At 38.4% G+C, this 26,335-nt stretch overlaps 1 protein-coding gene and 1 non-coding gene across 4 annotated transcripts in view; both read left to right on the top strand.

Moving 5' to 3' along the window:
- The first annotated feature begins 438 nt into the window (after positions 1 to 438).
- Positions 439 to 26,335, top strand: part of LOC145777208 (cytochrome P450 2J4-like) — a 47,576-nt gene continuing 21,679 nt past the window's right edge. The window contains exons 1-4 of one of the 3 annotated variants that reach the window (XM_082588532.1): positions 439 to 847; positions 9,567 to 9,715; positions 21,287 to 21,386; positions 25,474 to 25,583. In XM_082588532.1, coding sequence (XP_082444658.1) covers positions 563 to 847; positions 9,567 to 9,715; positions 21,287 to 21,386; positions 25,474 to 25,583 — 644 coding nt within the window. In that variant the 5' untranslated portion in view covers positions 439 to 562. The remainder of the gene's footprint in view (positions 848 to 9,566; positions 9,716 to 21,286; positions 21,387 to 25,473; positions 25,584 to 26,335) is intronic. The other 2 variants (XM_082588530.1, XM_082588531.1) reach the window with 2 other exon arrangements.
- LOC145777804 (U6 spliceosomal RNA) lies at positions 16,409 to 16,512 on the top strand. Its single transcript, XR_014290377.1, has one exon. It is a non-coding gene; the product is annotated as a U6 spliceosomal RNA (small nuclear RNA).

The following is a 26,335-nucleotide window of genomic DNA, read 5'->3' as shown; positions in this document are numbered from 1 at the left end:
CAGTGTTTAGCTGACAATGTTTATGCCAATGCCAAAGATTCGAGTGGAAACACTGTAGAAGATGAAGATTTGGAATTGTTCTTGTAGACTGTGTTGTTGCAATGTTGTAACGTTATTGACGTTGTTAACGTTATTATGTTTTATTAGCAACGTTATTAACATTATTGAACAATTTGGCTTTTTTTTACCCAGTTTGGCTCTTTTTTCGACATTGTTTGGCTCTTTTTCTCAAAAGCTGTCTGACAACCCTGTTAAGCATAGACAAACAGAGTAATCTATGCTCTAACCCTAACCCTCGCTGATCGCAGTTTCCGCAAACATTTTCCCCGCAGTTTTGCAGTTTTCGCTAACCGCAGTTTCCGCTAACCCTAACCCTCGAGTTTGTTTCAATTCAAATTGTTTGGGGAAACTCCGATCAGCGACTTCGGCTTTGTGCTATTAAACTGCGATCAGCGACTTCGGTTTTTTTAAATTTTTTTTCTTGATCTTTTCATGGTACGAACTGACTGTACGAATGGTTCAAGGTACGAACTAGGTTGCACCCGATAGTAAACCATGGACTATGGCAATGTTTGAACTAAGCACGTCATATATCTCAAACAACCTCACCACTTGGACTGTTCTTGTTATAATTATTGCTCTACTTTACCGATGGTTTAAAAAAACCCATCCTAACTCCCCTCCTGAGTTTAAGGGGATTCCATTTCTGGGTGTGGTGCCTTATCTTGGCAATTACCCAGAAAGAGTGTTCAAGAAATGGAGTCTAAGAGTGAATGATCCAGTAATATCAGTAAGGCTGGGATCCAAGGAGGCAATTATTTTGAACAGTTTTGAGGCTGTACAAGAGGTAAGTGTAGTTTTAGAAATAGCTTAATAATCGCAATTTAAGTTATGACCCTCCAAGCCACATCCTGCCAATTGGTCTTTTAATCTGATGTGGGTGTAAATTACCCAGGCAGTGGCTATTTGACCGGCGCCGGTTTTTTAATCTAAAACACAAATTGACCGATCATGACGTACAGTATTTTTTCTTTCACCTTCTCTTTCAAAGCAAAAGAAAGAACAAATTAAAAAAATTGCATAGGCCTATAGCCCTATAGGCTATGCTGAATAAGCTGCAATAAGCTGAATCATTTAAAACAATCACTGAAAAATCAACATTATAAAAAAAAGTTTGAAGAAACAAAAAGTGACTCCAAGAAAACATGGAAGATCATTCATGAGATGATAGAGGGGAAAAGAAATTTGCATAATAAAAAGCTTCCTTCAACTATGACTATAAATGATAAAAGCTATAAAACAGATTCTATTGAATTCATTAATTTATTAAATAATTACTTCACAAATATTGGAACTTCAATGGCAGCTAAAATTCCAAATTCAAATGTAAATTTTGAATCATTCATGTTAAACAGTAAATGTTCTTATTTTGGCTTTCCTGATATAAATGAGATAGAAGTATCTGATGCTATAAGGAGCCTCAAAGCAAATAAAGCTTCAGGCATTTTTGAAATACCTTCTAAATTTATCAAAATGGCTAATGTAATTATATGCCCTTTTTTAACAAAAGTACTGAATAATAGGCGAGTAAGAATTGACATAAAAATAGCCGGACCCGGACATTTTTGATAACAACCATTTTTCTTCATAAAAAGATGGGTTACCTGTTTGACACCCCAAATCTAAAATTCGGCAAAATTCGGACATGGGGAAAGGCCTTTTTCACTGAGGCAATTATTGATCGGCGCGCCATCTAGCGGAAGAAAAATTTATGTATTTTCTGTCGTACTAATTCCCGAGTTTCAAGTGAAACAAGGATGATTAACATAGTGACTAGAATTACCCTTCAGCAAAATTTGCTATTTTACGTTGATTCAACGTCTGGCAACGTTGAATCGACGCAAAATAATATATTTTGTTTGCTGAGTGCCTCATGTAACAGAAATTAAGCTCCAATGATAGTGTAAAAAGGTGGTTCCATACTTGATTCAAGTGTTGGGTATGAGAAGATAAGGTCCTCATTGTACTAAGCTTTCGGCACTAAAGAGAGTAGGGTGGCCAGTTCCTTTCTTTCGGCCGCCTTTTCTGCAGCAGTTATGCCCACCCAATTTATTACACCTTAGGTAGAGATGAGCAATGTTTTCAACAACCAGCTGAAGCCGGGAGTCGAACCAGGTTTGCATAATTGGAAAGCCAACGCCTTACCCGTTGTGCCATCCCACAGTGTAGTGGTTGTAAAATTCTAGAAAATGCTAATTAACTAAGATGGATTTCGGAAAATGTAATTTCGTCTGTTACAACAAATCTGACAAACATGAAAATTACGGACACATAAAATTTGAAAATGATTTATATCTTGAACTTTCACAAAGAAAAGATTTCAGAAAAAGCATAGTTAAGGAGTTGGATAACAACTATAACATCATACCAGCCAAGTCATTAAATCCATTGCATCATCGCCAAAGCTGCACAAAAATACTTACCTGAAGAAATAGGTCGTTACATAGGTAGCCATTCTTACACCGATGCAATGTCGCGAGACTTTTATTGTCAATTGGTATTTTTATACATCAGGTCACAAGATCGAGTCTTCGCTTGGATGTACAGTAGAATTCGCCTATAACGGCTTCGTTTATAACGTCAATTCGTCTATTACGTCACATTTCGCTCGGTCCCGGCAGAATTCCTATCTTTTACGTACATTGTAGTTCGGCTACAACAGCATCGCCTATAACGTCAATTTGCATGTAACAGCACCCTTTATTGGTCCCCAGATGTCTTTTGTTCGTTTATAACGTCACTTTAAGCCATCACCTGCACCACGAACGGTCAGTCTTTTAATCCAGTTAGCGCTGCTGCTTGCAAAATGTCTTCCATTTATTTTGCTACGTCGTTTGCAGCAGGGACTTTAATTATGGTAACAGTTGTACGTGCAGTAGGGTACTGTAAACTAGAAGCTGCAATGTTACACAGTAGCCTACAGTTGTCGAAAGAGATCTCTGAAGCAAAATTATCAAGTTTTTAAACAATTTCTTTGTTTACTGTATTTTCTGCGTGACTTTTGTCAGTTTGGTGGTACACAGTAAACCTGACTGGATTATAGGCTACACCTCTTTCTTTAATCAAAAGACAGTTTTGGAATAGTTTGCAGTAGTTCGTCTATAACGTCAATTCGGCTATAACGTCAGTTTTTGCAATCCCCTAGAAGTGCCGTTATAGGCGAATTCTACTGTACTACCATCCCTTGGTCTTTGTGCAAGTTATGGTCAAGTAATAGCGTTTAAACGATCAGCTACTCCTACTGTAAGCCAAGCGAATGGTGATAATACGGATGAGGTAATGGATTCTACAAGTCATCACGGCTCTTTCTGTCAGTGGGTAGCAGATAACTTCGATTTTAACGAAGATACTCTGACAGGTCATGAACTCATGATACAACTCATGTGATGGGCATTATAAATTGTCAAACACCAAGAATGGCAACTCGACTACTACTGTAGTTATTGAAAAAACAACACGTCAGTGCAACTGAACTACTGGAATCAGGCAATTTTGGCAATTTAGTCAAGTCGTATACTGGTGCAAAGACAGGTACTTGAAAAGACGTACGAATCAAGCAGCTGAACGTCTCTTCCGTGTTATTTACGCACCATGAATTGCTTGACACTCTATGGCTGTGTTCAAACATATTCAATTCTAAGCCAGTACAATGGCAAGGGCTCATGGCTAATGTAGTTTAAGGTGAGTTTCAGGTTTCGTCAGTATCACTTAATCCTATGATACCGCTTAATCTCGCAACAAATGAAGTTGTTTACAATACAATGATATTCGTTCAAGACCAAGCGAGAAAAATGAGCATACGTTGTACTTGTACATCGCTAACGTTTGACCAACCCCTCTACTTCAGAGCATTCAAAATTAAACAGGACAATTTTGGTATTTTCAAAAATGTTCCCTTACGACGTGGTGGTTTTCATCAACTGATGTCCTTTCTCGGAGCAGGATGCAAACTGATGGAAAGAAGTGGTTTAGATGATTTATGGAAAACTATGTATGCATCGAAATCTTTGCCAAAAACAATGGGGAAGATTTGTAGGCTACAATGTTTCAGCAGGGCATTATTGCAGATACTCGTGTAAATGTGGATAACGTCTTAAATTATTGGTAACGATATTATTCGCAAACTATGTGGAAAGAAACTGAAAGAAATTTTGCTAAAAAGATCTGACCAAGCAAGTACATTTGCCGTTATGCGAAAAGCCTTTAAATATGAAGATAAAGAGATACACAATACACATGTCATCCACCGAAATCTTTCACAGATTGCTGTCTATAACCTGTTTGCAGGAGTCACTGGAACCGGACAAATTTTCGTATGAACTTGCCAATGTTCCACCATCACTTTTCTCAGATGACGGAAGTATATGGAAATCTCAGACATCTGCATTGTTCAAATACATAATCTTGCAAAATGAGAATATTTTGTGCACTAATAATAATCCTCGATTATCTTGTATTTCGATTGTATTTGATGGCTGTGCTTTCATTCACTGACTTCCCTGGAATATGAAAAATTTGCTTGAAATGTTCATTCAATATCTTGTAGCCTACGCGGGAAAAATACCAATATCAGAGTTGTTTTTGACAATTGTGATATTGAAACAACCAAAAGAGCAGAGCAAAAGCGCATAAAGCTGACCACATCTTGTCCCGACGTAGCAATTCGCTTGGACATACCCATCCCGGCAAATAAACCCGCATTTTTATTTAACAAACGTAACAATTTATAAACTTACTCTAGGATAATCTTAGCAGTAGGCTAATGGCATTACTGTGGACAAGGCCAAAGGAGAAAGAGACGCTGATGTAGCTATGGTCCGTAAGGTTCTGGAAGAACATGAAACCTATGGTCAAGTACAGGCTAACTGTGATGGCTGACGATACTGATGTACTTATCCTTTTGCTTTATCACACACCATGCGGAAACTGCATTTATATGAAAACGTCTAACTCGAAAATTTCCATTCGTCGAGCTCAGCTTGCTCTCGGAGAAAATATGTGCCGATCTTTGCTATTTTGCCACTCGTTTTCTGGATGCGATACAACATCTTGCTTTTACGAAACGGGAAAAGTAAAAGTTTTTAAAATCTTGAAAGGTCTGGACAAAGTGCAACGTAAATGTGCCACCTTCGGAAATAAGGAAGCTTTAAAAGAAAAGACATTTCCAGAATTGTAGAAGAATTCTGTATAAGCAAGTGTTTTCCATGAATACTTTGAATTTATTGCGCTACCATTACGCTGTATTCTCAAAATATATATCAGTTGAAAGAATGCCTCCAACAAGTAGAGCATGCTACTTTTACAGCTTTCGTGCGCATCATCAAGTGTCAACATGGCGTCATTTCAAAACTGTGCTGAATCCTACTTTCTATGCTGGATACAAGGAAACAGCTTCTGGTTGGGTCCTAATAATGAGAGATAATGAATGTGCACCCAAAACCTTTTTGAAAGAAATTAGGTGCAATTGCAGGAGCGCTAAGCGTTTATGCACATCTTGTGGTTGCTCCAAGAAAGGCTGCAGTATTCACTGTGCTTGTGAAGCTCAGTGTGAAAATTCATCACTTTTAGAGTGTTAGATACCCAATAGCTGTGAGTGTAGAAGTATATTTACTTTAATAAAAATAGTTGCATCCCTAGAACAGGACCTCAAATTGTTACTGTGGTAGTTTTAGAAGTAAAATATTTTTGCAATGAATGATTAGTAAATGAAAGTGAACGCATATATTAAATGTACGCTGCCTTTTCTGTTGAAGCAAAGCAATAGTATCATACTGAATAAACAACATTAAATGGTCTCCAGATAAGCATTAATTGCTCAAATCGCTGATGTTATCTTTCTATTATACGTTGGTTATTATATATATTTTATTTCGTTGTTTTACATTGTTATTTCGTTGTTGTTGTTCGTTATTTGTGCATTTGCAGTTTGTGTAGTATTTCGTTGTTTTGGATATGGACAGCTTTATCTGATGCAAATAAATATTATTATTATAGATCTGCCAACGTTGTATCACCACTTGTTTCAGTTGCAAATGTTGTTGAAGTGTCATAAAGCCTACATTGAATTACACTTTAACGTAGGCAATATATAATTGCGTGATAATAATTAAACTGTAATAAATGGACAAATACGTCACAAATATGGGCGTCGGCAGAAAAAATGCAGGGGTGGGGATAAGCGGGGGTTGGGAGGGCACAATTTTTGAAGCCAAATCCATCTTGTAAGCTGTAACATAGGTAAGAAAAGTTCTAAATTTAAAGTAACATTTGAGTGGTGAGGTGCGAAAATTGTGAAAAAAATTACTATTAACGTATGATGTAAGTAGTTGTTGCGCTTACGGCGCAAAACTATTTAGAGAAATCAAAAAACTGAAGTAGAATTGGTTGAAAACCTGATGAGAAAGTGTTTGCGTGGAAGGCGAATACAATTTTTGAAAATTGCACTCTCGAGCAAATTACATGTAAATCATAATCTTGGGGGAGGGGGTAAGTGCCCCTTCCCTGCCGACACCCATGATCACAACCTTTTTAAAAAATATTATTACACTTATGTTTTTGTGAGTGTTAATTACGTGTATAAACTGTATATGCTTACTAAGTTGCATTTTACTTAGAGCAAGTATTTACAACCGCTAGATGGCACGCTATGAAAATTTAAAATCCGGTTTTGGGGCAGTTCCCCAAGTCCGATTTTTGCCGAATTTTGGAATCGTCGCTCTGACTACCAGACAAGCCTCCTGCAACCAAAAAATGGTTGTTATCAAAAATGTCCGGGTCCAATGTCACTTCTTACTCGCCTAAAATGTGTTTTGCAAGAAATCTTTTCTGATGTACTCAAAAAGAGTCTGATAATACCTGTACCAAAAGTTAGTTCACCTTTACACTTTACAGATTTGCGACCAATTTCTTTATTGCCAACTTTTGCCAAAATTTTTGAAATTTTTTTTATTTAAATGGATGATGAATTTTATTGACAAATATAATATTTTAACCCCAGCTCAACATGGTTTTCGTGAAAATGATTCAACAAGCCTAGCATTGACAAAAATTTATGATAATTTACTTTCCAACTTGAATGATTCATTCATAGCTTGTCACGCCAGTGTCGGAGCCAGGTAAGAGCATTGTTTGTGATGTTTTTGAGGTCGTTGTCATCACATGAAGGGCTAAGGGGGCAGTTGGTGAGGATGTGCTTCATCGTCTGATTGTCTAGGCCGCAATCACACATTGGGTCAGGAGTCATCTTCCATCGGAAAAGATTGCTTTTATTTCTCCCGACTCCGCAGCGGGCTCTGTTTAGGCAGCACCACTCTCTTCTCTCAAGGGTGGGAGTTTGTTGTAGACTTTCGGAAGGACTTGGGATGGCAGGATGTTGTGTCCTATCGGGCTCAGAGGTCCACATTTCTAGTCGTGCAGCTGTCGCGCTTGTGTGTTCCAATGGGCCGACTTTGATAAAGCTTTTGCGTGACTTGAGTCTTGCTGGAATAAGTTTGTGTTCATAGAGAAGGTGGCGTTGGTCGGATATTTGTTTTACTCTTTCCTTTTTTGTAGCGACTTCTCTTCGGATATGAGGTGGAGCTATAGTTGCTAAGTTATAGAGGTCGGCGATTGGTGTTGGACGGAGTGTGCCAGTTATGATTCTACATGCTTGGTTTAATTCGGAATCAATTACTTTGGTGTGGCTTGACCTAGCCCATGAATGAATGATCACAAATACACATGCTCGGTTTTTGTTGATTTAAGTAAAGCTTTCGATACAGTTGATCATGGCATACTTTTAAAAAAACTTCACCATTATGGCTTTCGTGGCAAGTTTTTAAACGTTTTAACATCTTATCTAACAAATAGAATGCAAAGTACAAAAATTAACGGTAAGAATTCTAATTTCAATGTTGTTAAATGTGGTGTCCCACAGGGGTCAATCCTTAGTCCCTTACTTTTTCTTCTTCATGTGAATGATCTTCCAAATGCATCTTCTTTTTCAACTACACTTTTTGCTGATGACTCAAACTTTCATATGTCAGATAAATGCCTGTCATCTCTCCAAAAAAATGTCAATAGAGAAATAGGAAAAATTGATGTGTGGATGAAATCCGATAAACTTTCATTAAATTATAGTAAAACTACTTATATGATCCTCTGCAACAAAAAAGTGCAGCAGAAAATTTTAGTCTGTCCATCAGTGGCCGATCCATCGAAAGGAAGAAATGTATAAACTATCTAGGTGTAACTTTGGGTGAGCGATTGACATGGGATAGTCATATTATGAATCTTAGAAAGCAGCTTGCCAAGGTCTGCGGCATAGCATTTAAGCTGAGATACATTGCCCCTTTAACAATATTACAAACTTTATAATATACTTTGTTTCAATCCAAGATCCAATACTCGATTATAAATTGGGGAAGAGCAAACTCTACACTGCTTGTTCCACTAAAAGTGTTACAAAACAAGTTCATTCGATCCTGCTTATTTTTGCCGAGGTCAACAAATACAACTGTTCTTTATCACCAATTTAATGTGCTCAGAATTGACGATATTATTAAATTAGAGACTGCAAAATTTATGTACAAATATGTGCACAAAACGCTGCCCCAGGTCTTTGCTGGCTGCTTTATTTTTGTAAACGAAATTCACCATCATAAAACCCGTCAGAACCAAAAGAATGATTTATATTTGCCTTCTACAACGTCAAACTCTGGTAAGAAGATGCTATGTTTTAATGGAGTGAAACTATGGAATCAAGTAGGACCAAAAGAAATGAAAGAAAAGTCTTATAATGTTTTTAAATTTAAATATAAATGTTTATTAAAGAATTTGTACAATGATCACTTCTGAAACGTATCATCCGCTTATTTCTCTACACAGTTTTTTTTTTATGTTGCCCTGTGTTATTCCATTGTAAATATATTATGTAAAGTGCTGGTATTGTGCTATATATTATATATCATATGTGTTAATGTTCTTAATTTTGGGTCTTTTGTTTAAATGTTTGGGTGGCAGCTGACGTTGGTGACCTTTTGGTCTTTCGCTGCCATCCTTGTTGTGCGAATTATTTGTGTTTATTGTGTTTTTGCTTTTTGTGTCTTTATTTTTCACCAACAAAACAAAAAATAAACTGAACTGAACTATAAGTTCTAACTTCAACTGTTTTATTCAACTGAATCAATGGCTCGTACGATATTTGTCAGGCTGGTATTCCCAAGGATATGAGATTGATACTTCCCAGAGAGTGTTTGCATTGTTTTTACCTGAATGATAGCAAAAGCACAATTATTAATTAACAAAAGTTTAAAAAGACAGATTTTTTATTTTGCTGTTGAGCTCGAGAATCTAGCCACCAGAAAAGAGTTCTGGTAAGCCAAAGGCCATGTTTGGTTGCCAGAACAATAAAGGAGCTTAGAGGCCTGCATTGGCACTTTTTTTCACACTTTAACGGCATTTATTTGGCTTTGTTTTGAAGTAAAGTTTATAACTTTGCTAGCCTACATTATTTTTTGGATTTGTAGGTTCTTGGCAATCAAAGCACTAATGTAGCCGGTAGACCAGATATGTATTCCTACACACAAGTATCAAAATATAATGGAATACCATTTGCAAATTTTAGTGAAACGTATAAAAGACAGCGAACCTTTGCACAAACACATCTCAAGAAGGGGTAAGTTCTCATGTGAATTCAACATTATAATATGACACATGTTTTTAAGTAACCACTTGTTGGAATTGTTTTTTCATATTAAAAAAAATACAAAATGCAATTATGTAAATATATAGGCTAAAACTAGCAACACAATCAAATTTAACGTGATTTTGTCTAGACATAATTAATGGAAAAACTAAATTCCACTTTTTTGTCACAGCACTGTGGCCTTCTTCAGGAAAATAATCTGTTGTATTTTTGAAGTAAACAATTAGGTACATGTACATAGCGATCTATACCACTAATTACTACATATCAGTACTGTAGATCGCCATGTATAGATCATAGTATCAGTCCTCGAAATTAGCGGCCGCACACGGCAATTGCTGTGGTAAATGCCGCCGCAAACGTCATAATGGCCATTCTGCTACAGCAATAAAAATACCGTCGCAAAATGAGCATTTAATTCGGACAAAAATTGTTTATAATTTCTTCCTGTTTGATTTACTCGCAGCGGGAGTTTAATCAGCAGAAACACCGCACCAAGACCTCACCTCGGCATACGCGCCGACTTCCAGGGGGGCCGGGGGCGGCGCCTCCCGTAAATTTATGGTTGAGGGGCAATAAAAATGGCTATTACAAGTGGTGTTTCAAAGATAAAATACTTCGCGAAAGAGATTTTGATCATTTAATTGGATTTAAAGAATGCGGAAAGCGAAAAACAGCCTGCGTTGCTCTTGCCCCCAAAACAGCAGCTGATCACATGGCTTTCTCTGGAACGTGAATTACTACTGAAATGCGCACAACGCACATGCTCACAGTCACACACTGCTTATCTTCCCGCGCGTGAGGAGCAACTTCAAAGGCAAAACGCGTGGTAGCGAAAAAGCAAATGCGAGGTTTATTGTTTATTATCATTTCACAAGTTATCCATACGTCTGTTAGATTTTCTGTGACTTCAAACATGAAATCGATTTTAGCAAACTTTATCGAGTTGAAACTACGACACAACGAACAATTACGTGAAAACAGTTTAAAGAAGAAATGCATTTTTCAAAACTGTTGTCCGTGTTTTGCTTCAATAAGTGCTTTATTGATGTATATATTGTGAAATTATATACATCTCATACACTCATCAATATACACCAAGCCCGTAACTAGCTTGGAGCACCAGGGGGGGCAAAAAGTATTCCAGAGGGGGCCCAACTTTTACCTTACGTATCATGTACGAACGACGTTTGTACACAATGTGGTATATCTACGCAAAAACATTAATCGTATTACAGCGTTTACATTAGCATAGATTATCATAAAAACAGCAGTGTAAACTGGCATTATAGAGTCAATTACATAGGCTACTGTAGCTTAAGCAGTTATAATGACGACAGCATAGAAATTGAGAAACAAAATCATTTTTAAAACATCCGATCCGGATCCGACCACCAACTAGCGATAAAATGGTTAAAAATAGGCCTAGAAACCGCAGTGAAATAAAAATTTATGATTTTGTAGTTGACTCTTTTGTTAGTTGGGCTAATCCTTTCATGAACTTTGAGTTCGTTTTAGTTTTTTGCATTTTCCTCTAATGCGCTGTATAAATCACACAAAATATACATAGAAAATAGGCGTTCAACTATGATCAAATAGGGCTGCAGCCGCTGCACCTGTTATTCATCGTTTTGTAAATAATTGTACAATGTGTAACCTACATTGCACCTCTTTTTCTCTAGTGCAGAATCAACAATCATCTCTTCAGGATCAATCTTTTAAGGATAATATTGAGAATGTGTTTCACACCATCAGTGAAATATATCCTCGCCATAGACAGGTTAGGTTCTACCTTAACAGAAGACGTTGGTGGACTTCACTGAGTCTATTAACAAAAACGTCCAGGTCTATTTTCTCGGTCATTTTCTTTTGAAACCCCAACAGGACCAAGTTCGCCTGTCTCGTCTGGAACATTGACCTGGGTGTAGGCTTGTCTATCTGAAATAAGACCGAGAAGCCACTCTCACAAACCGCACTACTGGACCCGAATGATGCCATAGTAGCAGCAAGTTTATATACATTCGGGAATGCCAGTCGTTGATTGTACAGTTCTTTCAGTAGGCTAATATATTGGAATTTTGCAACTTCCACACGGCCATGTAGGAACGGTTTTGCGACTTGCAATTCCGCCTTTGATGGAATATCTATCTTCAGTTGCGTATTTATTATAGGCCTAATGGAATGAGAGATTCACGGTCCAAGAAGTTCTCATTTTTTCTTGAAAGGGCACGAACAGATGTGTAAAACCATAAATTGTCAGCAAATCTGAGTTTCATCTCCAAAACAATGTCGTCTATCACAGCATACATCAGTAACTTTCTCAGATCCCTTTCCTCTTCCATTCCTACAGCAACTAGTAGGCTAGGCTAACTCTTCCATCACCAGGAAATCAGTAAGGCGTGTATTTGGCAGTCAACTTTCTGCACAGTATTCTGGAGGACTGATCGGCTATCACACTGCTTTGTTCAGTTGGAAACTGGTGCACTTTGGATCTAACCAACATTAAATCTCGAGTCTGTCTAACACAACATTCGACCACCACGCCATTAAACTCACAATGTTTACAATTAAACAACACAAGAAAATCGGGTATAAAACTGAAAAGTCAGCAAACAGAGCTAATTAACATCATTTTTTTCCAGGGGGTGCCAACATTTTTGTAGGAGGGGCTTCGCCCCCTTTGCACCCCTCCTAGTTACGGGCCTGATATACACTCCTGCACTACCGTGTAGCCTATAGTACTCTAGTATAGGTCGAACCCCTACTTTTGAACTGAAAATCGGTGATATTTCCTTCTCCCGTGTATAAGTCGAATAGCTTCCGACACTATCATTCGATGGTTCATCTATTCTAAGTATTGGCATTAACATACTGTGAGGAAATTTCAAAGTAGATCGTAGAGTAACTTACGCTGCTGGAATAGTCACGTAACTATTCAGGGCAATATTAAGTAAACCAGCTAAATTAGACGCGCTAGTTTCAATGAGGTCTTCCCGCTGTGAGACCAATTATGATTTAACAGAACGCATTGTTTTGTTTACAATGTGTGAGAATTAAATCGAAAACCGATAGAAGAAAAGGTGTTTAATGGTCTTGGTCGCAAATATTGCCTGCATTAACGACGTCTCTTACCGCTATTATCACCTAACTAACCTGACATCATTGTTTTATCCGGCCGCTAAGGTTTGACATCGTCTTCAACGATCATGGAATGTTACGTAATAAGAACGATTATATCCTACACGCAAAAATTGATCTCTTAAAACAGCTCTTTCTGCTGTTTTGTCTCGTGAGCTTTGCATATGTTGCTCAACAAGTGCATAAAGTTGACAAGAAATCATTAAATTTGAAAATTAAGTTTGAATCACTGCAAATACAGGTATTCAAAACTTTTATTTCGGCCTACGCCATTTCACACTCCGTAATCTACGTCGGCAATGATTTTTCTGCAGCAAAAATGCGTTCATTTTGTAAACTGCCAAGCTGGAGATAACAGCTTGTCCAGTGTATAAGTTGAACCAACCTGTCTTTTTGAGGTGAAAATCACTTGCTAACATCTCCAGTATATACGGTCATTCGATAAAAGACTAACTTATTAAGACTTTCGATAAAATACAAAAGAGAAAACAATTCGTCGTTGTAAACGCTTTAAATGTAAGTAATTAGCGAAACGAGGTTATTAAAACTGATAGCGGGTTTCCACTCTGCTTGAGAATAGTTGAGATTATGAATTTTTGCGTTTTATTTCGATAACTTCACTTTACTGGTCTTTGTTATTCAATCGCACGAACTGGAAATGAATCGGCTTGTTTTCCAACTGTTCCAATTATGAGCTAACCTGCCTAACAATATCAAAATTTTTACGACTAGGCATACTGCATACGTAAAAGTAAAACTAATCGTTTCAAGCAGCGGTTCCAATAAATTCGGTTTGTGACCTAGGTGTCAATATAAACAAGACAGTAAGCTTAATCAAAGACTATTTTAATTGAGTAAAATAGCGTTATGGTTATGACATCATCACCTTTCTCGCCCCCTAAGGTTTTTTGAAAAGTCGGCGCCTATGCACCTCGGACTATTTTACTTGCTGTGAACGCTCATGCAGTCTTCGAAATTAGCATATTTTAGCTGGCAAAAACATGGACGAGGCCAAACGGCAAAAGTTGAAATTGCCTCAGCAATTGCTGTGAACGTTTATTATGAAAAAATTGTACCAAAACATGTAAAATGAGAAGAGAAAAAAATAATCGAATAGTCTATCACGACCGCTCTGTTTGATTTGTTGTGATGTAATAATACCAAAAGTAGCGATAAAGCGAACAACGCGACACGCACGCTGTTACGGTGATTCACGTTCAAATCAGTCATTGGGGGAAAAAGTAAATTAATTTTGGGTTGATTCAACGTTCGAGTCAGCACAAATTGATTTAATTTTCCCGGCGAGTTATATCGCGTAACAACAATGCCAAACAAGGGTGGGGTGAACCAAAAATTTTGCTTTGTCTCGTTGATATTTCTTGTGGAACAACATAAAACGACCAGAAACCGAATTTGAGGATATTTTGACCTTGGGAACCTACCCACTTTTTGGGTTGAAAATTCTGCCTTTTTCGAAAAATATGCAAAACATATGCTTATGAAAATAGAACTTTAAAGACACTTTTTTTTGGCTATGTTCAATATACTATTTTACATTGCACTAATAATGACTTGGACTAGCTTCTAATACAAGTTTTGTTTAGGTTTTGAGATTCGATTGCTTTAATTTTTTTGCAAAAACATGCAATTTTTTTCAAAAATCGAATAACTTACCATTGCATTTTAAAATCAGTTTTGGGAATATAAAATGACAGTTATGCAAAATCAATTGGATTCAACAGTCACTAATTCAATTGTAACACAAATATACTAGCACTTGATTTTAGTGTTAACAGTATCTACAAATGTGCTTGGTTGTAGTGCGCCTTTGTATCTGCAGCAGGAATCAGATTCCTGGAAGCTATACCAGCACGGATGAATCCATGTCTTCTATCAAACCCACACACTTTGTACGATGCATCAGTCACCATTTTCACAATTCTTTCTACTGATTGGGAGTGGTTTGGATAGCTTTTCACTTCTATTTTGCTTTCACGATATGAGATGATGTAATCAGATGTAATTGTGGTTGTGAAGATAGGTTCATAACATAAATATACGGTGATGTCGGAATAATGGTTGGCCTCATAATTTATTGTTGGAACAACAAACTTCCGAACGGATCTATCACAAATATTTGCCCCATTGCGAATTTTCCATATTGCCATGACTGCATTTTCTCAAACTTTTCTGGTGTCATCCGCAAGCATTGCCATTATCACATTTTCAGAGTGTGCTGCGGTCGTAGAAGTAACTACACTCTGTTAGGGCTGCAGAGTGCGAGCGCCTCTACCAATCTTTTGTTAGCTCTTCATATGGTCAAACAACACCCTCAGCCGCCAAGGCTCTTCTGGAATGACTCGATGCAAAAAGAAAAGAACGCTGGACAGAGACCATCCAATCTCTCGCACTCAAGCCGTACAGCGTAGAGCACACTCAATAACCTTACGGACGATCAAGACAATCACCCCGACAATGTCCCATTCCTGCTAATAAGATCGCATCGCAGGTAATAAAAAATGGAATATATAAGCCGTGTAACCATATCTCCGATCGGTTTGTTACCAAAGAAGTGACAAAGCTTTGGGAGATCAACAGTCAACACACCAGACTAGGAGAGCATTTCTAGCTCCTTCTCACGGAGCGAATTCAATGCTGCCCTCAAGCACCTAAAACCTGGTAAGGCCTCTGGTCCAGGTAGGATATGTCCAGAGCTTATCATGCACGCTGGTTATGTTCTAAAGTCCTGGTTATACAATTTCCTGTCGTCCTGCCTGTGCCGCCTCAAGATTCCTAAAGTATGGAGAAGATCTCTGGTCGTCGCAATCCCTAAGCCATTAAGCCAAACAAACCACTAGACCAGGGGTCACCAACCTTTTTTGCATGCGTGCCACTTTGGCACTAAGGAGAGCTGTGGCGGGCCGCACTAATAAAATTTTTGGTAGGTTGACTCTTATGCTAGAAAAGAACGGATTTCGTACCCAGTATCCAGCGTTACATGTTGTTAATATTTGTCTTAGAATACCGCAGCAACACAATTAGTCGAACAACACTACAATTAGTTGAACGACCAGGCCAAGCTCCTTTAACAACACTTTTGACTTCTTTAACAATGTTTAATAAATGAGGCCACTTGTTTTGCGCACTTATAGCGAGGCGAGTGGTTTCATTAGAATATTCATCGCCAAGCAAGAGTGGTGTTGTCACTTCGCTTCACAAATGATATCTTGCAATAAAGGCAACAATAGTGACCAGCAAACATATCAGCGAAAAACAGGCTCCAATAACAGGGAAAAAGACACCAGGCACCATGAAACAAACGTTTGTGGAAATCAGCAAAAAATCGCAATTCTACAGTATCATAATTCATGAACAGTCTTCCCTCAAACAAAGCAATGAGTTGGTTTTTCATCCTTTTTGTGAGAGTCTATAAAACCGTCTTTCTTTTATTATAGACAACTGTCACATGTGGTGCTTATTAGCGTGGCAAGAATTTCTTGATTAACAACATTTTGCAGTACTTGCTTTGGCAGTACCTATAACTTACTAAAATTGGAACGATACTGAGAAGATTAGCATGGTCCCTGCGCAAAGATGACATGCAAAATCGTGAAGCGTTCCATATTTTGCCAATTTATTATAAATTGAGTTGGCACACCGACCTATTTTGCCTACAAAAACTTGCATAAAGAGAATACTGCTCGTGAAACACAATAACAGTGAAACGCACGCTAGTGTTTACATGATATTTGCAAACTTAAAATAAGCAACCATATATGCTCACAGAAAATCGAAAACAGACGTTTTAGTTAACCACTGGGTCAATGTGGCTGGACATCGCATTGGAAAAACTTTAAGCAACCCCCACCTAGAAGTATAATCTGATTGGTCGGTCGGTGGAATCGTATGCAAAGCGAAAATATGCTTCCCGGAAAGTATTTTTTGCATTCGTGCTCTTTAACTCCTCAAGAAAAGTATTTTTAGTTATACTTGTACGCTGATATCTTTCGCGGGCCGCAGCGATACAGCGTGGCGGGCCGCATGCGGCCCGCGGGCCGCCAGTTGGTGACCCCTGCACTAGACGATGCAAATCGCCCCATTTCCTTGCTCTGCATCCCTTTCAAGATCCTTGAGAGACTGATCTACGCCCGTGTCGAACCAATAATTGACCCACTGTTTCCCAAAGAACAAGTTAGTTTCCGACACCGGAGGTCAACTGTAGACCAAGTCACACTACTAACTTAAGATATTGAGGAGAGCTTCTCGGCAAAAAAGAAAGCGGGGGCTGTTTTATCCACCTAACAGCAGCCTATGACACTGTTTGGCACCGTGGCCTAGTCTACAAGCTACTCCGCCTACTCCCTGACAGGCACATGGTCAAAATGATCATGGAACTCATCCACAACAGGAGTTTTACCCTTGCCACCGGAAGCGGAAAACCAAATAGACTGCGGCGACTCAAAAACGGTGTCCCACAGGGATCAGTCTTGGCTCCCCTCCTTTTCAACATGTATACGCACGACCTACCATCAACAACATCTGACAAATATGCATATGCTGATGACTTGGCCATCTTGTACTCTGCGAAAGACTGGCAATCATTACAAACGACGTTGAGCCAAGACATGACGACCATATCTGGATACCTTCATCAATAGAAACTGAAGCTCAGCGAAATTAAACTGTGACGGCAGTCTTCCATGTCAACAACAGGGAGGCAAAACGTGACCTGAAAGTGACCGTTAACGGCAAAATTCTGCCGCCCTGCCCAGAACCAACATACCTTGGGGTTACACTTGACAGATCACTCACATACCGTCACCATTTACAGCCCAACTCCAACAGAGTACTTACCAATCCTTGCAGGCATCTAACCTGCTGAGCTCCGCCGAAAGGGAGCCATAATTCACCTGGCTCGCCGGGCGGGGGATCCTAACCACTTGCTCCATGCAAAACTCAACATCCCACCTCAGGAATCTCCCTGGCAACTAAAGTCAAGACACCCCTTTGTGCCAGCTGCTGTTGAATTACTACATCCATTCAGCGATCATGCCATCAGCGCAGCACAGTTCATGGAAGATACTTGGAAAGCAGCGTGGTGCGCCACCGACATCAAACTACATGGTTTTATACCCCACCCGGTGGCGCGCCCTCCTGGTATGGACCTGCCTCGGCCGACTTGGGTCAAGCTCAAAAGAATCCGAACCGGAGCGGTCGCTTTCACTCCAACATGCACAAGTGGGGTCTGGCTCCCTCATCGGCCTGCGAATGCGGAGCGGAGGAACAAACTGCTGACCATGTTCTCGAATGTCCCATCTACAAGGCACCAAATGGAACGCATGGTATAGCAACGCTGGACGAAGCTACACTCACCTGGCTCTCCACCACATGTCCTGAAATTTGATCTAGTTTCAAACGAAAGAAGAAGACTGTCTCTATCAAATTGTCAGACAATCACAAAAGGGTAAACGGCTATTCGACGCGGCACTTTTTTGACGAGGCCCTATTCGACGAGGAAACTATTGAATGCGGGAATTATTGGCCTATACAAAACTAGATAGTGTAACTTTTGACTTTGGTAAATTTTTAGAAAAAATCCAAGATTTTTACACTTTTTATGATTCATTTCCCTACTTTAATTTGCATCTATTGGCCCAATATTGGGAAAAACACATATGGAAACTAATAGTTTTAGGTATAAAAGAAATATTACAATATTATATCAACTTTAAATAATGCGAAAAAAACTTTGAAATTTTAGGGATATTTTGAAATATTATGAAATTTCAACTCAAAAAGTGGGTAGGTTCCTGTTGTCAAAAATCGCTGAAATTTTTTGTGCGATGTTTTCTCAAACTTCCACAAGAAATATCTGCGAGAGAATGCTCAAATCCAAAATTAGTACTTTTTCACCCCACCCTAATTTGCCCAATAAGAAATTTACGTTTGTGTTACATTAATTCGACAACTAGCGACGTTGAATTATCATGAAATTACGTTAATTGCTCAATCAGGTACCGGTAATAAATCAATAGCTCCTTGTGAGAAGATTGCCTCGATTTACGTATAGACTCACATAATTTTGGCACAATTAGGATACTGCGAGCAACACAAAGTCTGTTAGATAAAGAACTAGTCAGAATCGGAATCATCGGAGGATGAGGTTGTCGCGTCGTCACTGGAATACTTGAATATGCAAAACTGCCCTTTCATGAACGTGCGATGCCGTATGATCGGAAGCATTACTTTTCTTCACTGCCGAAGAACTATTTATCCAATTTTGTACTACTTTTTATATTTGCAACGATACCGGCAAAAAATAAGCATTCGATGAAAGAATAACTTTTGCGTAACAATTAAACCAGTATTTGTAAGGTTGCAAACTTTTTTCAGTTCACCAGAGCATTGTCAGCGCATAAAATAGCTTGCCTGATGCTCTGGGCTACTCTGGGTTTTTTTTTTCGCTGAGACTTTTCGGTCATTTGTCCGAAATGACTGGAAAAAATTCGGTTATTTTTTATTTATTTCGGTCATTTTTTCTAATGAAAATATTTCTTTTCAAGTAGCTGATACAACGTATATTTTTTTTTGGACATTTTGACAGAATTGACTATATATTTTTTGGGACATTTTGACCGAATTGACTATATTTTTTTCGGACATTTTGCTAAAAAATCGGTCAATGACCGATAAATGACCGAAAAAAAAAACCAGGGGCTACTGCCGTGTGACACACAATGAAGAAGCGCATAAAATTTCATTTGATTAAAGCATACGGCAGTTGCCGTCGCAATCCAAGGTTTGTTGATTTGGCGACGGCAATGTTTTTGTCGTAGATGGAAGCATTGGCGTAATTTTTTTAAAAAATTTGACGAAATTAGGGGTGCTCTAAGTTATCTTATGAAAATTGTCAATATAGGCTAATCAATTGAAAACCTGACCGATGGAAAATGTTAAAACAAATGACTCAATCTAATAGTAAATTCAACCATGTTTAGCCTACGTCATGAAACGTCGAATCAACATAAAAGAAGATAATTTTGTCGTATGTGTAATCGAATAGACTGCAGCAGTATGTCAAACGATCAGATAGAAATGAAAACAAGTATTAGGCTACATGCGAGGCGAAAGTGATCTTACATTGAATATTGAAATATATTCGACTTTAATTTGTTCACGTCTGCCTTATAATGCGGCTTGCTATAAATTAATCACATCCAAATTTGTTTCTGCGGGTCGTTGTCTTGGAAACAAACTCCGTGACAAGTTCTTCCATGTTTAATTTCTCCGCCAATTCGCGATGACTACCTATAACGGCCAAATTGTTCAGTCGTTGTTGCGTTTGAGTGCTGCGAAGGTAGATCTTCAAGCGTCGTAATAACGAAAAGGAACGTTTGGCTTCACAGGAAGAAGTCGGCATAACAATGTAAGTTACCAAAGCTGCATATATATTTGGCATTATATCGACCATTGACGGTTGTGCAATGAATTTCTGACGTAGCGTATTCACTGCCACAACATCACCGTCACGTTTGCAACAAGCGAACCACTGTTTGCGTTCACGCAACAAATCCTTGCGTTCCCAGTCACCATCATAAAATTTTCTTACTTTCGTAACATCGGCTTCTTTCATTGTGGGATTCTCTAGCAGCTCTCGTAGCAAGTCTGCCATTCGGTATGATGAAGAAGGGAAACGGCTAACGATTGCATCTGACGCCGTTTGCAGAATGTTTTTGTAGACGTTTGAGTAGAAAACAGCAATTTCGTCTTCAGCAATTTCGTCGTCTTTAGGCTTCTTTCATTGTGGGATTCTCTAGCAGCTCTCGTATCAAGTCTGCCATTCGGTATGATGAAGAAGGGAAACGGCTAACGATTGCATCTGACGCCGTTTGCAAAATGTTTTTGTAGACGTTTGAGTAGAAAACAGCAATTTTCTTCAAGCCAGACAAATTGTTTTCTCTCGAACGGCACTTCTTGACGCAGTGCGCGTGTTTGTGCTTAATTGTTATGCAATAGTACAATCATGTCTGCCTTTGATATGTGTAGCGCTGCGTGGCATCCACAAAATAATGTAAAACACTGAAAATATTGCGCTTTTGTGAAACGACTTTCAAGAAAGAAAAAAAACCGTTATTTAGCAATGCAAATTTCCATTTGAATCGGTGTATTTTGTATGCAAATCAGGGCCCAGGGGTGCTCTCGCATTTATGTTGTTACCTCAGGTTTTCATTTTGGGGTGCTCAAGCACCCTTCGCACCCCTGAAATGACGCCTATGGATGGAAGCTAATTTCGAGGGCTGAGTATAGATCGCCATGGTACCATTACCATACTTAACTGCATTGATTCTTCAGGTGAAATTTTTACTGAAAATTGTTTGTGTAATAAAATTTCTCTATTCCCAGCTTTGGAGCTGGCACAGCTGCAATGGAAAATGCAGTAAATGACGAAGTTTCATGCTTTGTACAACATCTTCGCAAGCTTCACCCAAAACCGCTTCTTAATGTTAGTCTATAACCTAAAGAAATACCGTAGTTATATATTTTTATATCCGTCAACTTCAACCTGGCCGCATGCATAAATAAGCAGGATCTTGAAGATCACTTTTATTATGGTGATCTTGATTTAAGATCACTTTTTTGTGTATTCTAGATATTATACAGTACGAATTCTAAAAAATGCCTCAAGCCAGTAAGTAAACTTTAATTTTAAAGTAATTTTGATCTTATTGTTGTTCAATACATAGTATGTATTAAGTAATTAATGGCAATGACTAACATTAAGCCCCTGTTAATATGGTATATATATATGTCCAAGAAAAGTCAATTAGAAGTTTCAATGTAATTTGGTCAGTGTTACCATTTCATGATTTAAAAGGTTTTCTATTTCGGTCATAATAAATAAGTCAACTTCCGTATATACTTTATGTTGACATATGATAAAAAAATCATTCAACTTGGTTCATAACTCTGTTTTGTAATTTCTAAAAAAATTGCTTTCTTTGCCCCAATTTTAGATGTGATAAAGTTTTGGTAGAGAGTTTGCTTTGTTGAACTCTAATTTTAGATGTATGCCCCAACTTTTTAATGTATTACGTTTTAAGGGAGCGATTGCCAGATTCGCCACTGATGTGTCGACCGTGTTAATGATTCATGGGTAACAATTTGTATGGGCAATATGAAATCAGATCTTTGCATGCACGTCTACCAGTATGGTTTTGCCCGCATTTCTTTTTTATTATAAGTTAATTTCTTTGAATAAACAGATGCAACTGCAAGATTTTAGAAATCTTTAAAAAAGGAGCTGTCTTTGAATTGGGATTTCTCCAAAACGGATTCACTGAGTAGTAGCAGACCGTAATTGTTTAGGGTCTGATTATAAACAATTATATGAAAACATAAGCTGCCTCTTTTTGTAAAGCTTTAGTATTTTTGTATAGAGCGGTTTATCTCACAGCAGACCTCTGAACGTTTTTCATAGCAGACAACGTCAAGGTTGCCAAATGGATAAATGGTGCAATAAACATTAATATAATCTGGAAAGCAAAAAATACTAATACTTACTACGTCACTGTATCAGACATGCTTCTCATATTAAAAAGGTAAAAGTGGTCCCATACTTGATTCAAGCGTTGGGTATGAGAAGATAAGGTTCTCATTGTACTAAGCCGTCGGCACTAAGAAGAGTATTTCGAGTTTTCGTGAGATATTAACCCGACAAAAATTTGATGAAAACTGATGCAGTGCAAAAGTTTTTTTTTTTTAAATATAAACATGAAACTAATTGCAAATTTTGTGACTTTTTGAGTAGCGGTGCTGTAATTACTCTCAGCCTTGGTATTGCGATTCTATGCAAGCTACAACGATTGATAGGCCTAATACAGTCTTCGAAATTAAGCGTCAGCAATTGCCGAGGTGTTTGCCGACGCAGATGCATGAATGGCGCATTAGCGCCGGCAATAAAAATGCCGAGACCACACGAGCACTTGTAAGGTTAGGATTCGACGATTAGGCATTCCTCCCAGTCATTATCCCACAGCCATGAATTTGGTCCTTAGTCAACACCCTGATGGAGCTCTGCGAAAGAGGCGTGTGGATTGGTATCAAAGCACGAAAGCAGCAAAACGTGGACGCTTCGTTGCGAACAGTGAAGACAATGTAGATTGTAGATTTACAGCCAAGCGATGAGCCTTTTGAATTTTGATGTGTCTGATTCCAGTGATGACGCGACAACCTCATCCTCCGATATCAAACCAACTTTGTGTTGCTCGCAGTATCCCAATTGTGCCGAAATTATGTTAGGGTATACGTAAATAGAGGCAATCTTCTCGCAGGGAGCTATTAATTTGTTACTGGGACCTGTTTGAGCAATTAACGTTATTTTATGATAATTCAACATCGCTAGATGTCAAATTAATGTTAAACAAACTTAAATTTCTTATTGGGCATTGTTGTTACGCAACATAACCCACCGGGAAAATTAAATCGATTTGTGCTGACTCGAACGTTGAATCAACTCAAAATTACTGGATTTGGCCGAGTTCAACGATAGAGCAAGAGCCTGCGTGATGCTCTGGGCTACAGCCGTGTGACACACGATGAAGAAGAACTTAAAATTTACTTACTTTTTCCCTCGTGAGTTATTTCACGTAAAGTACCGTAACAACGTGTGTAACGCTTGCTCGCTTTATCGCTACTTCTGGTATTATGACATCGCAACAAATCAAACAGTGCGGTCGTGATAGACTACTTTAGTAGATTTTTTGCTTCTCGTTTTACATGTTTTGGTACAATTTTTTCGTAATAATTGTTCATTGGCAATTTCAACTTTTGCCGTTTGGTCTCGGCAACGCTTTTGCCGAAGTAAAAATATGCTAATTTTGAAGACTGCTAATAGCAGCTGTCACTAACTTATTGTAATTCTTAGCGATTGAGTAGTTAAAAGCAACAGTTACCATTTACCTTTGACCAGGTTGCTGGTATTGATTTTTTTGCGATATTATTGATCAAAAACGTCATTTTTTCAAGTACCGGTACACAAAAAGTGATCTTGATCTTCAAGATCATAGGCGTCGAGTTTTAATTTTGCACGGGGTGGCGGATAGCACAATATGGCAACTTAAAAACTTTCAAACTGCATGTTTACTAATGTTTATTACTGCATGTTTACTTTGATTTTTACTAAGCGTGTTTCGTAGATGCAATTGTCTTTTCACACCTGATTTGTAGCTCGATAATTTACAAAGCAACTTTAAAACAAAGCACAGGAAGTATGTCGTGAAGTTTATTGTTACGTTGCTGCTGACACTTAACATTTGGCAAAAGTATTTTTGCGAACAGCAGCTCTGTCAATCCAACTGTTAATCAACTGGTCAAGTTGTAACCGTGAAGCTTCAGCTTAATAAACATTTAAAATTAGGACGTGATTCAATCGCAGTTGCGTCATGGTAGATCGCAAGTAGGTTTTTATGCGCCTGAATGCACTAAATGATCGCTCCGCCTCGCAGGTGGTGGAAGGCAACGATAAGTATATTTTCACAATGCAGACCACGTTTGGAAGCATTAATGAAATTGTTTCAATGCTTGCAAATTGATCAAGCAGTTGTGACATAGTTGAAACAAAAATCTGTTTTTAATATTGTTCCATGTAAATGTAAATTTGCAGAACATTAAAACTGCTACTTTACTAAGTGCACTTTTCAAATAAAACTCAAAAAGTTTCAAAAATTGCATTTTTTTAATGAAATTAAAAAATAGATATTCATTTAGGGGGTGGAGCCATCAATCATTGAGATAATTTTGTTTCCAAGTATTTCTTAGCTGTCATAATTTATAGCGATATTATGAGCAGTTTAAAATTTTTCAAAAAATTTTTGAGGGAGGCAATGGAAAGATCGTATTTTATTGATTGATAAATCCCATTGTAAACCTAACAAATGTAACAATGACTTATGACAAGTAACAAATAAAACGATCGCAACAACATCAAGAAAAAAACTCGTAGCCTCGTGTTGCGCAATCTTCACGTAGCTTGCTTGATGTTACGCGAGTGTCATGCTTGTGAAAAAAGCAATCATTTTCTTCGCAATACTGTATTGGTTCACCTCTTGCTTTACGTTGACTTGAAGCGAAAACCAATGATCAAAAAAAGATTGAAACATCCGTTTAAATTACATTTATTTGCAGTAAGTAATGTAACCTAACCTGGGTGGCTGCCACCCCGCCACAGCGGTTACGGGGTGGCGTGCCCCGTAACCCCGTAAGTCGGCGCCAGTATTCAAGATCACATATTCTTGGTGATCTTGCCCATCTCTGGCTGCATGTCCAATGTGTGTGTAACTGTGTACTTATCTACGGCACCTGGTCTGAATGAAGTTTTATGCAACTCCATAACACCCTTTGAACACATTCGACAATCTCACAGTTTGCTTTACTTTCAGAAGAAGCTTTTGTTATCAGCAGCTGATGTTGCAAATTATGCATTGTTCTTTTAGTTTTTTATTGAAAGAACTGATTGATCCATCTTTGATGCATTTTTTGTTAGTGATTTTATGTACCGTTGCTGTTTGATTCCAAGACTATTTGCATTCTAGGAATTCTTTCTCCGCGTCACCTTAAACGTGGTGTTGAAGGTGATAGCTAGCAAACGTTATGATCTCGATGGATCAGAAGCGGACAAAGTCATTGACCTCATGTCACAGCTGTAAGTCTGTTGTGTCCTTTATATTGGTGTAGTTTGTGGAACATCGTCCACCTGGGGTGGTAAAGGGATATACCCTCGCCCCAGAAGCTCACACAAAAATGTGAAGCATTGTAGGCAACATCGGTGTAGTTCTTTTTAACCTAACAAACAAGCGGCTAGCCTACAACAGGGACTTCTGAAAATGAATTGACAAAGCTAGTGCCACTGCCATGTCTTTCACAGTAACCTTCGGATACGGAGGTTTTCGTATTCAAAATTTGTGGTAAAGACATGGCTCGATATATCAATGTTTTTAAATTTTAAGATGAAATCAGAATGCGCTAGTGTTGAGCAAATCGTTCATCATCATCTTTTAACAATCGGCAACTATTGTCGTCGTTTTTTTGCACATGTGTATGTTTCATCTAATGTAAGTCGTCCGACCATTTATCCCCTGACCCCTCTCTCCCCTTAGCCGTTTTCTTGCATGATAGTTGTGGCACTAGATCATGCGTTTAAATATCAATGATAACACTCTACTGTAAATACAATTGGCTGCATAGCTGAGTGGTGAGAGTCATGGTTCAACGTTCCAAAGGCCGCTGGTTTGACACCGCTCAAGAAGATGTGGCTGTGTCTTTGGCAAGATACAGGCATGCCGTCGACTAGCCTTTGATTTCTCTTATGATTATGAGCAGCCACCTGCTCTAGAGAGAAATGCCTACGCCCCTTCGTAGGCGCCCAAATATTGCCCAACGTACTTACACTGAAAG

This window comes from Aplidium turbinatum, chromosome 9, assembly GCF_918807975.1.
Source record: "Aplidium turbinatum chromosome 9, kaAplTurb1.1, whole genome shotgun sequence".
Taxonomy (NCBI): Eukaryota; Metazoa; Chordata; class Ascidiacea; order Aplousobranchia; family Polyclinidae; genus Aplidium; species Aplidium turbinatum.
Note: the sequence above shows the minus strand (reverse complement) of the source record. Positions and strands in the feature narration are given on the sequence as shown.